General features: G+C 42.3%; 1 protein-coding gene across 1 annotated transcript; it reads left to right on the top strand.

Annotated features, from left to right (window-relative positions):
* Positions 1–1,672: 1,672 nt before the first annotated feature.
* On the top strand, positions 1,673–12,818 carry CLRN2 (clarin 2; the record flags this gene model as incomplete). The annotated part of the gene is made up of 3 exons (XM_081238868.1): positions 1,673–1,925; positions 10,084–10,263; positions 12,553–12,818. 3 exons carry the CDS (start codon positions 1,673–1,675, stop codon positions 12,816–12,818), a joined length of 699 nt encoding a protein of 232 aa, XP_081094994.1.
* Positions 12,819–14,268: the final 1,450 nt, after the last annotated feature.

The raw sequence follows: 14,268 nt of genomic DNA, 5'->3' as shown, positions 1-14,268 counted from the left end.
AGATCTGTCGATTCACGCAGAATTTTTCGAAAGATAACTGCTTAACCCCTAAAACACCAAAAATTGACATAGGTCCATCATTTGGGGCAGAGATAGGATGCAAAGGTATTACACATGGCCTGCCTTCTCAAAGCGTGCTTCATGTTACAATAAGGATAACGAATGTTATTGGTCACTTACTAATGTGCCAAGCGCTCTCCTAAGCCTTTTATAGGTATTTTGTTGTTCATTACCAGAAAAACATTTGCTATGTCAAGGTTATTGTGATGAAGACAGCTGTTGCATTTCAAAGACCTGATCTCCAGCCCCAACGCTGACATCCAGTTTTCTCAGGAGAGAAATGTCTGGAATAGCACATCCCCTGCCTACCACAAAGGGTTGCCGCACCATCAGGGGTGCGCAAGCATACGGTAAGAGCCTTTGTACACCGCACAAGCTGTGGAGACACTTTATTTTCATTGCGGAGAGACCACAGAAGTGAACTCCCAGGAAGAAAACTGTTTCCATCACCATGTCTCTCTGCCCCTCTGTGCTCTCCAAGTGAGATTCCCAGAAGTCCTGTTGGTTAACAGGGCAACCTCCTGAACTCCCTCCAGAGCTCTGTGACCAAATAAGGAATTTCAGTGCCACTTCTGCCCCACTTTGCCCCCAAAGCTACTGACAATGACTGTTACCAGTCTCACATGACGTGAAGTTGACATTCAGCAATAGACTAAAAGTTAAAATTTTAAAGCCACAGTATAAGATAGAAATTGTGGAATATTTCATTCCTTGTGCCAGTAAATCAAAAGAAAAAGGTCTGCACTCTTAGGAGAGACAAAGACCCTAGCAGGGTAATGGGAGGTTATTATTTGCTAACACTTTAGAAAAACACTTTCCTTTCCCGTTTCAGGTGACACAACAGGTGGGGGCAGGGGGGAAGGGTGGAGATAAAGGGGGGCTGTAAGTGATGGGGTCCAGGTTTCCCCAACAGTCACAAATTGACTCTGACTCAGGCTGCAATTTTACCCGCAGCAGATTAACCCAGTGATAAATTTAAGAATCATAAAGCCTTGTTTACACATTTCAATTAAAAGGCTTGAGAACAGAGGTCATTTTGTGGTATTAATAACACTTCTAGGGATTCTGACAGCAGTGACATTTTAGAGAAAGAAATGCCAGGGCATGCATCAAAGAGATCAACATTTGATACGGTGCATTGTTGGCAATGTTCAAGTGCTAATCATTCCATTTTTGTTTTCCTTCTACCGTATGCATTTTTTGAGACTGGTTAGCATCTCTTTATAGTCAGATCTACCTGGTTATGCCTGCTAATAACTTCCTTGTCATTAAGAGGTCCACACCAGGGTTATTCAAAAACTTGAAACGAGGAACAATTAAGCCCTCTGCTGAAACCTTAGTCTAGTGGGGGATATAGGGTTACTTCCTTCGGTAACACACTCCTCTACATTCCAGTCAGGTGAAGACGTCTCTGTAGAGACTTCCAATGCAGTTGTAGTAAACATGGGCTGCGGAGGCAGGAGCTGAGGGAGGACCAGGAAATGGACCTGAAATCTTGAAACAGTGTGTTTGGGAGAGCTGACCCTAGAGCAGGGGATTGCCGAGTGTCTGGAAGATGTCAAGGACCCCTGCTGTTGCTCAGACACCTGGGGCATGACCTGCACCCACCAGGATGCCTGGATGGTTCAAAAAGACGTGGTATGGGCTGGCATCTTTACTCAGCTTCTCCTCCTTCATCCTGATCATCGTTGCCCTGGCGGTGCCCCACTGGCTGAGTGGGAAAATCCTTTGTCAGACTGGAGTTGATCTTGTCAATGCCACAGATCCAGAGCTGGTCCAATTCATTGGGGACATTTACTACGGACTCTTCCGCGGTTGTAAGGTGCGGCAATGCGGGCTCGGGGGCCGCCAGTCCCAATTCACGAGTGAGTATACTGGGGGGCACGAAACCTGCTTTAGAACATTTATATTTAAATATTCGTAAGGGTGCTTGTGTCTAAATGCGAAATTCAAGTGCCACTACAGTCTAAGGCATAATGACTTAATCCACAGTAAGCCAAGGACTTACTCTTGTTCAGCACCCAGAAGAGACCTTTTTTTTCTGTGGCGGCTTATAGAAACATTAGAAATAGGGATTTGTATATCTTTGTAGTTTACATCTATGAATAATGACTAAAAATATGGAGTGCTTACGTGTGTCAGACATTCTACTAAGTGCTTTACATGGTTTGTCTCTTTTAAGCCTTATAACAAATGTATAAAGAAGGAATTATTAACATTCCCATTTTGCAGAGGACTACACCGAGGCTTGGAGAGGTTACAAAACTCGCCTGAGGTCACCCAGCAGAAAACTTTAGACCCAGGTCACGCGACTTGGGTATGCTCAGCCAGTGTGGCCTGCGGGTGTAGACGACCTGCTGAAATGAACCTTCCACTTCTATTTATATAAAAGCGTCAGAGTCCGTGAAAAAGCAAAAGGGCTGTGTGTCTGGGCTCTGGAATCAGACTATCTGGGTTCAAAGCCCAACCCGGATGTTTCCTGGCAAGGAGACCTCGGGCAAGGCTGCTGTCCATGAACGTGAGCAGGTACTGACGTAGGCGGGCGGCCATCCAGCGTCACAGCAGAGCTGCTCAGCAGGCAGATAGAGCAGGAATCCAAGACCAGCTTATGAAGGATCTTCTGGGAAGGAAAAACAAAAACAAAAAAGGCAATATTCTGCACATCTTTAGATTCATACAATTAGATTGCTGGTGAGAACAATATCCTACAAAATCATAATTAATCAACATAATGCAAATGCAAGCGGATAAGGGATTTATTCATTAAATGATTTCTATATTTCATAACTGTGGTTTTTAGAATCCTGGCCAGGGTATCTTATTAAACGTATAAAGACAGAAAGCTGGAACCATTGACAAATATAACGATACAAATTGGCATCATTTATATACGTGAAAGATATATATATTTTTTATGTATAGCAAGAAAAAATATCGCTGGGAATATATTTATATTTACCCAGAAATTAAACTGGACCAGGGATACTGAAAAGCTCCGTTAAAAACATAACATAAAAAGCTGAAAACACACTTAACATAAAGAAATAAACAAAAAAATAAAACAAAGAAATAGGACATGCTAAAAGGGGATGATGACAGCTGTATGCAGTACTTGGTTCTGAGCTGGGTCAGTTTACTATAAAGGATGTCACTGGGACAATTGGTGGAACTTGAACGGGGTATCAGGATTAAACAGCAGTCATATGCCAGTGTTAACCTACTGATTTTTGTTATTTATTTATTTTTTTTGCGGTACGCGGGCCTCTCACTGTTGTGGCCTCTCCCGCTGCGGAGCACAGGCTCCGGACACGCAGGCTCAGCGGCCATGGCTCACGGGCCCAGCCGCTCCGCGGCATGTGGGATCTTCCCGGACCGGGGCACGAACACGCGTCCCCTGCATCGGCAGGCGGACTCTCAACCACTGCGCCACCAGGGAAACCCAACCTACTGATTTTGATAGTTGTATCGTGGTTGTGAAAGACAACGTCCTTTTTGAGGAAATTGACCCTGAAGTGCTCAGGGTTGGAGGGGCAATTTACCCTCAAATGGTTCCGAAGGAAAAAAAAATTTCTTTGTACCATTCTTACAATTTTTCTGAAGTTTGAGGTTGTTTCAAAACCACAAATACACACACAAAAAGGGGGAAATGGCACAATTTTTTAAATAATTGTAGATTATAGGGGTTTTTAAAATTTTTATTTTATATTGGAGTATAGTTGATTTCCAATGTTGTGTTAGTTTCAGGTATACAGCAAAGTGATTCAGTTATACATATACAAATATCCATTCTTTTTCAGATTCTTTTCCCATATAGGTTATTACAGAGTATTGAGTAAAGTTCCCTGTGCTGTACAGTAGGTCCTTGTTGATTACTTTATATATAGTAGTGTGTAAGTTGTAGGGAATTGAAATTAACAAACCTCACAAAGGAAGTTCCAAAGCTTGAACAAGGGAGCAATAGATTCAATAGCAGCAATACTCCAGAGACTTTAATAAGCAAGCCAGTGCTCAGGGAACATAATAAAAATAGCCCATATAATTATGTAATTATATAGCATGATATACCACGTTACCATCATAACCACCTTCTTACACACTAGATCATTTATTTATCTGTTATGTTTATTATTTATTATGTCTCCACCCCTTTGGTATATAGCACCATTAGGGCAAGGATCTTGTCCATTGATGATCCCAAGCCCCTAGAACAGTGCCTGGCACACATTCAAAAACATTGGTTGAATGAATATCAATAAAGTACTTTTAAACTCATTTGTACTGAATGTTCATGTACAAGATGCCAGACATGTGACTTATGCTATACTAATCTTCCACAAACCTGCCACATAGACGAATAAGGCTCAGAGAGGTTAAGCAATTTGATCAAGGTCACAGAGCCATGAGTGCCAGAGCCAGGCCCCAACCCTGGTCGGCCTTACCCTAAAGTTCCCACCCTCCACTGTGTGTTGCTCCCTCGGGAATCTGTGACTGGCAACTTTCCCAAGGCGGCGGGTTACCCTAGTAGTCTTTACTGTTCTCCCGGAATTCAGCAAATTCTGGATATTGGGGAGGTGGTGGATGGATGTGAATTCCCCAGGATGGGAGGATGCAGGTGGATGGCTCCTGTCCGAAATGACTGAGGGGTCATTTGGGAGGGTGTGTTAGTTCCCTAGGGCTGCCATAACAAAGTACCACAAACGGGGTGGCTTAAATAACAGAAATTTATTCTCTCACAGTTCTAGAGGTTAGAAATCCAAAATCAGGTTGTTGACAGGGCCGTTCTCCCTCTGAAACCTCTAGGAGAAGGAGTCTTCCTTGCCTCTTCCAGTTTCTGGTAGCCCCAGACATTCCTTGGCTTGTGGCAACATTACTCCAGTCTACACATGGCATTCTCCCTAAGTCTCTTTACATGGTCTTCCCTCTGTGCACGACTGTCTCAGTGTCCAAATTTCCCCTCTTTTATAAGGACACTAGTCTTACTGGAATAGGGCTCACCCTAAAGACCTCATTTCCACTTGATTACTTCTGTGAAGACCCTATTTCCCAATAAGGTCGTATCCTGAGATGATGGCGGTTAGGACTTCAACACATTTTTTGAGGCTGGGTACAGAATGCAACCCATAACAGAGGGTGTGGAGTGGCAGATGGTGGGCCTAGGATAATTAAGGAGGTCACCAAGCACAAGCACTGTTTCTGGAGAAGCAGCTGAAGCAGAGACAGGCTTTGCAGAAGGAGGAGGCCAAAGGAGGGCAAGACAAGACTGGGCCCTTCCACTGTGATGCTAATTAAACCCCTGCCATCCCAGCTCACAGAAATGCAAACTACCTCTAGCCCTGGAAGCCATAAGCTAAGCAAATGAGCACTTACTGTTTGCCCACTGGAGGCAGTCAGTACATGTTCCTTTCCCTCCTCCCTCTTCCTTCTCAGAGGGGTGACTATGGGAAAAAGCCCTCTGGGTTCATCTAACATGGTCTGCTCTCTGAAACATCAGAACTGTGTAAGAATCATAAAGGACTTTTAAATATTAGTTCTGAGCAGGATAATACTCAGGAAAGTTTTATTTCTGGCTGCCCTGGGTGGTGTCCCAGAGGAGGGTGTATAACCATGATGTGATTCTTTTTGAAAACTTGCACCACCTGGCTTTGGCTGGTTTTAAACCAATGACACCCAGGGACACCGCGTCTGTTACCACATTCTCTAGCCTCAGAGGTGAGTCTCTCTACCTTTAGATGTGCAGCTCCTAGAGCCAGTACCACCTACTTGTGTGAGGCAGCTATGGGGTGTATCAGAGCCCCCAAACCCCAAGTTGGAATCAGGATTTTCCTGCTACTGTCACTGCTGTTCCGAAGAAAGAAAAAAAAAAAAATCCCTGCTCCCAGGGCCCATGTGCAGATCAGCGGAGAAGGCGGGTGTGAAAGTGCTTTGTAAACTGGAGTAGGAAAGTTTGATTGGGTCTCGTGGACAAACAGCCTCAATTCGCACCTTCATAGGGGTCTCCCTTAGAATCACCCAAGAGAGTTAATTTCCAAACCAATCATGGAGAAAAACAGAGAACTGTACAGCATAATCATAATTAAGATCCATTTTTATGCCCAGACTTTCTGAAATAAAAACAAATCAATCTAGCAATTTGAGCGGCTGGGGAAAGAAAGGGACAAACGCTAATTTAGCAGTGTTCACATATTCAGCTGTACTGTATTTATGGGCCTGGCGCTTTTAGGAAAACAGGGATAAACTAAACAGAGGAGTGTCTGCCCTCCAGAAGCTTTCCATCTGGGAAAGAGAAAGGCAGTAAATGAGCACTGGGCAGTGACACATTAATGTCTCAAGCTGTCACCTCTTTGTTCATTTCCTTCAACCCACTCTGCGCTAGAGGAGAGATTTTATTTGTGCCCATTTTACTGATGAGGAAATTGGGGATCAGAGAAATCAATAAATGAAATAATTTCTGTAAAAGCACCTGATGTGGTGCTTGATACATAGTATGTGCTTGATCATTTTTAATTTACTGCTTCCCCCCTCATCTCCCACCCCCAAGCATTCCATCAACAGCCAGACCTGGATCTGACTTCAAATCTCAGGCTTTTCTTATCATTGTCCATTTTAGATAACAGTCCTTTCTCAGATGTGTCTTTTGCAACTCTTTTCTCCCATTGCAGTGGCTGTGTTGTCATTTTTTTGACATTGTCTTTTGCAGGGCAGAATTTTTGCAGTTTAGTGAAATCCAATTTATCAATTATTTCTTTTTTAAAATTAATTTTTGCCTTGCTGGGGCAAAAGGGACTGCTGGACTTCTCTGGAGTAGGGAGCAAACAAATTACCTAATAATTAGATAGTTAATCTAATTTGAGTTGCTGACAGGATGATTAATCACTTCTGGGATTCACGTGAGTTAGCTTTAATATGTACACCATAAGAATATTTATTCAAATTCAAAAAAAGACCTCTAGACCTCCAGCTGTACTAGGATTAAACTTTTAAATCTTTGCTTATCCAAGTTATCTGATTTTCTGGCAATAGGTCCTGCGGCAAAATCCTGAAGCCAACACTTCTTGGCTGGGTGACCTGACTAAGCTATTTAACTTCTCATTTCTAGGACTCTAACTTATGCATCTGTAGGATTGAGAGGAGGTTGCCGTGAGCAGTGAAAGAGAGAAAGTGTATATGTGCTGGCACACAGTCTGTGGTCAATATGTGTAGCTATTGTCACTTGTCACCATGGATCATATGCATTTATGGTCATGGATTTCAAGCTGGAAATTTAAATGTAGTCCTTAATTCAGACGTGTCTCAAACTTTTGGAAACTGGGTACAAATATGAAAGGCAAGCAGGCAACAGGTCTCCTGGGATGGCACTTGTGTGACAAGAGCAAAAGTAGAGTCACCGCTTAAAGAAATTATTAATAGAAGGAACTGATGCATGAAAACTCATGAGGAAAGATTTGAATTTCTAAATAATGACATATATAAAAAATAATAAGATCTCAATTAACTGGGAGATCTAGAGCCTTGGAGTGTGGCCCATGATTGTGGAGGCTGAATGAGATTCAGCCCTTTGCCAGTAAAGATTTGTTTTTTTAATATAGTCAATACATTTCCTACTGCAGAAGCTAAGGATTGGGTATTCTTTCACCATCCCTCTCCATATCACTCCATATGCCCCAAATCCCCTCGTCCCATCATCATAATATGGTTATTTCTCAATTTTTTTATTAAATCACACCTGGAGATGAGTTCATATCATTATATGGATATGATTAATTCTTTTTATAAGTTGCTTTGTGTGATCGTGCTTTAATTTATTAAATCAATCTCCTATTGACTCACGTTTTGGTTTTTTCTCCAATCTTTTGCTACTGTAATGAATATCTGATATATACAGCTTTGAGCACACGTGGGAGTGCTTTTCCTAGAAATGAAATTGCGTGATAGATGTTGCCAAATTGCTCTCTAAGGACATTGTATGAGTTAATATCCCTACAAGTTTTGACAACTGCCTCCTTCCCTACACCTTCATTAACATGGTGTATTAGCAAACCTTTTGATCTTTGCCAATCACACAGGTGATGAGTTTCTATTTTAAGTGTTTGGTGAGGATTATTATGCTGGTCATGTGTCTTAAGGGTTGCATGGCAAGAAAGAAGATTATGAAACAATTAGGTAATCAGGCATAAGCTACCATGTTTGGAATGAAAAAGTGCTGCGAGTTTGCAATGAAAAAAAAAATCTAAAGGACACTGAAATGTAAGGAAAGGAAATGGAAGAGAGAAGTCCTACAGAAAAATATCCCGTGAGAAGGAGTTCATTTTCTGGGGTAAAGTTTCTGATGCTGATGAGATAACCACATGGAGATAAATATACATGGAAATACAGAACTGGAAAGAAAGCTAGATCAGAACTGAAGACATAACTGTGGAGTGTCTGGACACTTCTGAGTGGAAAGGACACTTCAAAGGAAGAAGGACAAAAATTCTTGTTCTCAGGCTTGCAAGACACCAGCCTTCTATGAATAAAAATGGACAGGTGAGCCAGCAAAGGAGCCAGAGCGGGAGGGGGTCAGGGAGTGAATGGAACCTGGAAATCTTTGAGTCCTGGCTCCCAACTGGGGCCAAAGACGGATTGGTCAGTTGTATCAAGTAATTAAGCAGGGAGGTTGGAATTCACAAGATGGACCCAGATTTGATGAGGAGGTATTCAGTAGAAACTTTGGAGTAGTTGCAGAGGAAGGGGTTTGCCCAGGAGTTTTTTAGCTTTCATCATTTTAAACCATTCATTTACAATAACTGAAATCAGTGACTCTAAACTCTATATACCATGTGATATATAGGACTTTGGTCCTAGATAGAGTTCAGGATCACCTTGCCCAAAGACAAGGAACTTAGTGTCTCCAAGCCTTTGGGTAAGGGCATTTAATACAATCTTCATATCCTTGTCACAAGGATTGGATGAGATAACAGACGTAAAGGGCTTGGCCCCTGACTGTGCTCAGTAAATGTTGATTACACTCAACTCCTATGCAACTATTACTATCCCCATTACACTGATGAGGAAACTGAGGCTTGAGAAGTCACATGACTCTTCCCAAGTCAGAGGGTAAAATAACAACAACAACCACAGTTGCCATTTTTGAGAACGGACTCTTTCTTGGACAATATTTAGACACTCTACTATGATATATCATTTAATCTTCACATAGAGAGAAATATAGAGAAAACAAATCCAAATTAATATTTCACTAAATTATCCTGCCACATTAATATGGCAAATTAATATTCTAATAAAGTGCAACATGAGAATTACATGCCCATCATACACAGGGAATTAATGTCTATCTTACTGAATCATTATGGGGAATGCAAAATGATGCTCCTAGCTTTGCTTTAGTGCCCACAAAGTGGACACTATGATTATTCCTATGCCCTTCACTTGACCCCCTCAATACTGTAAGATGGGTAGGAGAAGTAGGGTTTAGATGATTCTAAATATTTTATAATTGTGGCAAATCAGCAAAGCTGGGATTTGAACCTGGAACTTTGGATGCCAGATCTAGGCTTCACTTTGCTGCACCCTTCTATAGTCCTATGATATACGTGAGACCGCTTCTACTTTTCTGATTTAATGAAGGCTACTCTCTGACCCAAATGAAAGCTTTGTGATCGATCAGCCTTCTTTGACTGATTCTCTTGCCAGCCTCCTTTGCTAAAGCAACACCAACTGGAGCTTGTACGGATTAACTCACACCAGATCCCAGAGCTGCGAGGCCGATGCAACTTAAATGCCCAGCTGGGGCACATTCTGATTTTGCATCCACCCCAAGGAAGAGAAGATTGTTGGCCAACTGATAAGTGGTAAATCTGGGGGCCATGAATTCATCTCAGGAAGTCTCCTGCTTTTTGAAAACCCAGCACTTGCTGCCTTGCCCTCACTCCCCTTTGCTAAAGCCTTCATGGTAAGCAAGCCTGGGACGTACGAACTGGAGCCAAGCTCTGAGGCTGACATCTTGGCTGTGTCTTCTCTCCCCAGTCTTCCCACACCTGGTGAAGGAGCTCAATGCAGGCCTCCACGTGACAATTCTGTTGCTCCTCTTCCTGGCCTTGGTGCTGGCTCTGGTCAGCATGGGCTTTGCCATTCTCAACATGATCCAGGTTCCGTACCGGGCAGTCAACGGCCCTGGGGGCATCTGTCTATGGAACGTTCTCGCAGGTAAGGAAGACCCCTGGGGAGAGAGATTCCTGTCCATGCCATCAGGAGGCTGAGTTCCAAGTAGATGGGCAGAAGGCATGAAGGAATTAAAATGCCCCACCTCAGCCTTCACTTCCCTGGGTCTGTTACTTCCTTGATAGGCATGAATATCCTTTTTACTAAAAGTTGAAGAATCTCTGTCATCATAAAGAACTGAAGTATTAGCGTGCATGAGTGGCTGAGGACTTAGAGCAGCGAAGAGAGGTCGGGATGAGAGAAGAGAGAAGACAGAGAGCTGTGGGTGAAGAAGAGGGGACCGTGGGATGAGTGAGGATGTGGGACTGCTGCTGTGATTCTGAAGGAACATCACAAAGGACAGAAGAGAAGGGACCTGGGGGGCTTACACGCCTTATTTCGTGTAAACCTCACAACCTCTCTATGAGGCGGTATTGTTAGACCCATATTTACAGGTGAAGGACCTGAAGCTCAGAGAAATTAAAAGATGCACCCAAAGTCACACAACGATGAGTAACAGAGGCAGGATTCCAACCCAGGTATAACTGAGTCTAAGCCTTTTGTCCTTTCTTTAATCATCTATGACCACCATGACCTATTTTCCAAGACAAAAAACAAGACAAAAGATGTGTGTGAGTGTATGTGTGTGTGTGTGTGTGTGTGTGTCTGTGTGTGTGTGTTGATTTGGGAGAGTATCTGATATACAGAAATTAATTCACATTTAGTTTGGCACTGAAAAAATCACCTGTAATGAAAGTAACAAAATCCCAAGAATTGATTTCAGAAAACCCAAGTCAAATGGTCAAGGTATCCTGATGGCAATAACCCCTCACTACCTTTTACTTTATACAGGATGACCATAAGGTATAGAAACAAGTAATGTTGTTTTATCATGCATTAGAATGTAATGTCAGTAAATCACTTATTATGTATTTGCCTATGTTTGCAGACTCTGGCCATCCTGTAGAATTTCTTATAAATGTGGCTCACTCTCATGTAGACTTGTTTATCTCTGCCTGAATGCTCACAGTGGTTGGCATGTAGAAAGTGCTCAATCCTGCTTTTGAAATAAATGCTTATCTCTGTCAATTCCCTTCCTCAGAGAGACAGTACCCTCAAGCTCTATTGACAAGAGTATTTTAAAAAACGCAATTTGACAAAACTTTACTCTCAAAAGGCATAAAAATATGAGTAGCCTTTGATTAAACAATTCCAAACATTAATTTATGCTAAGGAAATAACAGGAAAAGAGCACAAAAAATGTACGTTAAAAGGAGTTTCCTTCAGCACTTTATAATATCAAAAAATTAGAAGCAATCTAGATATCCAGAAATTAGGTCACACTTAATTAAACTTAAAATAATTAGGTGTGTCGCTAGTATAAAACATTATACACAGTTTAAAGTGGTGCTTTAACAGAATATTTAATAACATGGAAAAATATTCAAGTAAGGGAAGAAAATCAAGTGTAAAGCAGTAAGAGTACCATAATACTAATTTTGTTAAAGAGATGGAAATGTAAAGAAATATACTAAAATGTTCAAAGTGTTTATATTTGCCTTTTAGGAAAAAAGTAAATTTGTCTTTTCATCTTTTTGATTTTCTCTGGAGTCCAAATTTTCTTCAATAAGAAGTAATAATCTAAACAAAGGGCATAATAAATGTGTTTTTTAAATGTTAATTAAAATCAGGGCAAGAGAAAAGTAGAGAGAAAGAGAGAGAGAAAAATGGAGAGAGAAAGAGAAACAGAGGGAACCCGGAAGGTCAAAGTCTGAAGCAATAGGTAGGGAAGGACGTGAAGTTTGGAATCCTTCCAGTTTTCTCCTCTCTCCTTTCCTTTCCTCCTTCTCTTATCTCCTCTTATCATTAAGCTTGGAAACAGGATAACTGAGGAGGAGAGAACAGTCTAGCCCTCCGTTCTGATCCCCCAATCTGCCCAGTTAAGATGCTCTTGTGTCTTCCCTCAGAAGCCTCAAGGTCTACATACACAGGCTGAAATACTTAGAGACTGAGCTTATCCAAATGTGCACACACACCCCTGCCCCGCCCTGGGTAAGGGAAAAAGTAGCAGGGTCGAGACTCAAAGTAGATCTGATAGGAAGCTTATTCCCACACCTCTCGCCCCTCACACAGTGGATTATCTGCTGCTTTTAAAAGCATTTTAAAATTTGTGTTGTCCTAAGCGTGTTTTACACCGCAAGTTTGTTGCCTGTGCCACAGAAAAGCCACCTCACATCTAGTGGTTGAATTGCAAGGAAAAGAGCTGTGCATGAGGGTGTCCTTTCTGGGTTTCAGGCGGAGTCGTGGCCTTGGCCATCGCCAGCTTCATGGCCGCGGTAAAATTTCACGACCTGACAGAACGAATCGCCAACTTCCAGGAGAAACTCTTCCGCTTTGTGGTGGTGGAGGAAGAGTATGAAGAGTCGTTCTGGATCTGCGTGGCCAGCGCCTCAGCCCACGCCACTAACCTGGTTGTGGTGGCCATCAGTCAGATTCCCCTCCCGGAGATTAAGACCAAGATAGAAGAGGCCACGGTCACGGCCGAGGATATCTTGTATTAATAACCTTCTCCTGAAATCAGTTCTTAGGAGAATGGAAACCTCCTTTTTCTTTTTTCCAGCTTGCACAGTCCTGAATGTCTATGTTTTCGCAGTAAGAAGAAGGAAGTGGAAGGGGGAAGGGTAGCTACCTGGGCCAGAAAAGAAAACTTTCCGAATTTCTGGCATCCCTGCACTTTTTTCTCACTGACCTTGGAGTTAGAGACTCTGCCACTTGCCAGCCCTGTGTGACACTGGACAATTCATTTAATATCTACTTCTCAGTTTCTTCATCTGTAAAATGGGGATATTAACGACCTCGCAAGGTTGTAATGAGGTTTAAATGGGCAGTAACGTTGCCAGCCTTTGTATATTGTGGAGCACCCTACACGTATAAGGTTCTGTACACTCCAAGAAATGTCTATAGACCCTTGGTATACCCCCACAATATTAGGAGGAATGCAAAGAGGAATATGATAATGTCCCTGGCCTCCAGAAACACCTAGTCTTTCCACACGACACAGGAATCAGAGAGCAACAATAACAGTAAGAATGAAAATAACTACCATTCTTTGGAGTGGTTACTACATGCAGTTCTAAAAGTTTTACATATAGTAAGTCATTAGGTCCTCACTACAACTTTGTTGGCATAGTACTACTTTAGTCCCATTTCATAGATGAAGAAACTAAGGCATAAAGCAGTTGGATAACTTGCTGAGGTCAGGAATTAAATGGAGGGAAGTCTGGAGCCAGAGTTTACATTTTTAACCCCTTTGCTGACCTGATGTTTGGTGTACGAGCAATTGCAAGGCAATGTGATCAGTGTTATAACAGCACATGGAGAAAGGACCTGAGAAGGAATTAATGCTTCAGGATGGGATGCGGTATTAAAGAAAGTATCTCAGAGTTGACAGTTGATCTGAACTTTGAAAGATGAGGAGAGTTTTTCCAGTGGTAAAGGAAGCAAGGCTGGAGAAGGGCATTCCAGGATAAGTCAGTAATGAGGAGGAAGCACAAGGTATGAATTTACAAAGGGGGCATGGAAGTATGTGAATACCCAGTGGGGTTAGAATATTGCTCTAATGCAGCTGTTGGATAAACCCAGATGTTTTGTGTTAGGTTTTCCTGAGTGGTACTGTGACAGTTAATTTTACGTGTCAACTTGGTTAGGCCATGGTACCCAGATATTGGTCAAACAATATACTAGATGTTTTTGTGAAGGTACTTTTTTGGACGGGGTTTATCAGTAGATTTTCAGTAAAGCAGATTGCCGTCCATAGTATGGGAGGGTCTCATCCAATCAGTTGAAGGCCTTAAGAAAAAGACTGACCTCCCCCAAGGGAGAGGGAATTCTGCCAACAAACTTCCACTGGACTCAAACTGCAACTCTTCCCTGGATCTCCAGACTGCCCACCTACCCTGCAGATTTTGGATTTGCCAGTCTCCACAATCAAGTGAGCCAGTTCCTTATAAT

The sequence above is a fragment of the Mesoplodon bidens genome (genome assembly GCF_964165515.1).
Source record: "Mesoplodon bidens genome assembly, chromosome: 1".
Taxonomy (NCBI): domain Eukaryota; kingdom Metazoa; phylum Chordata; class Mammalia; order Artiodactyla; family Ziphiidae; genus Mesoplodon; species Mesoplodon bidens.
The sequence above is the reverse complement of the archived record's forward strand: the minus strand, read 5'-3'. Positions and strand labels throughout refer to the sequence as shown.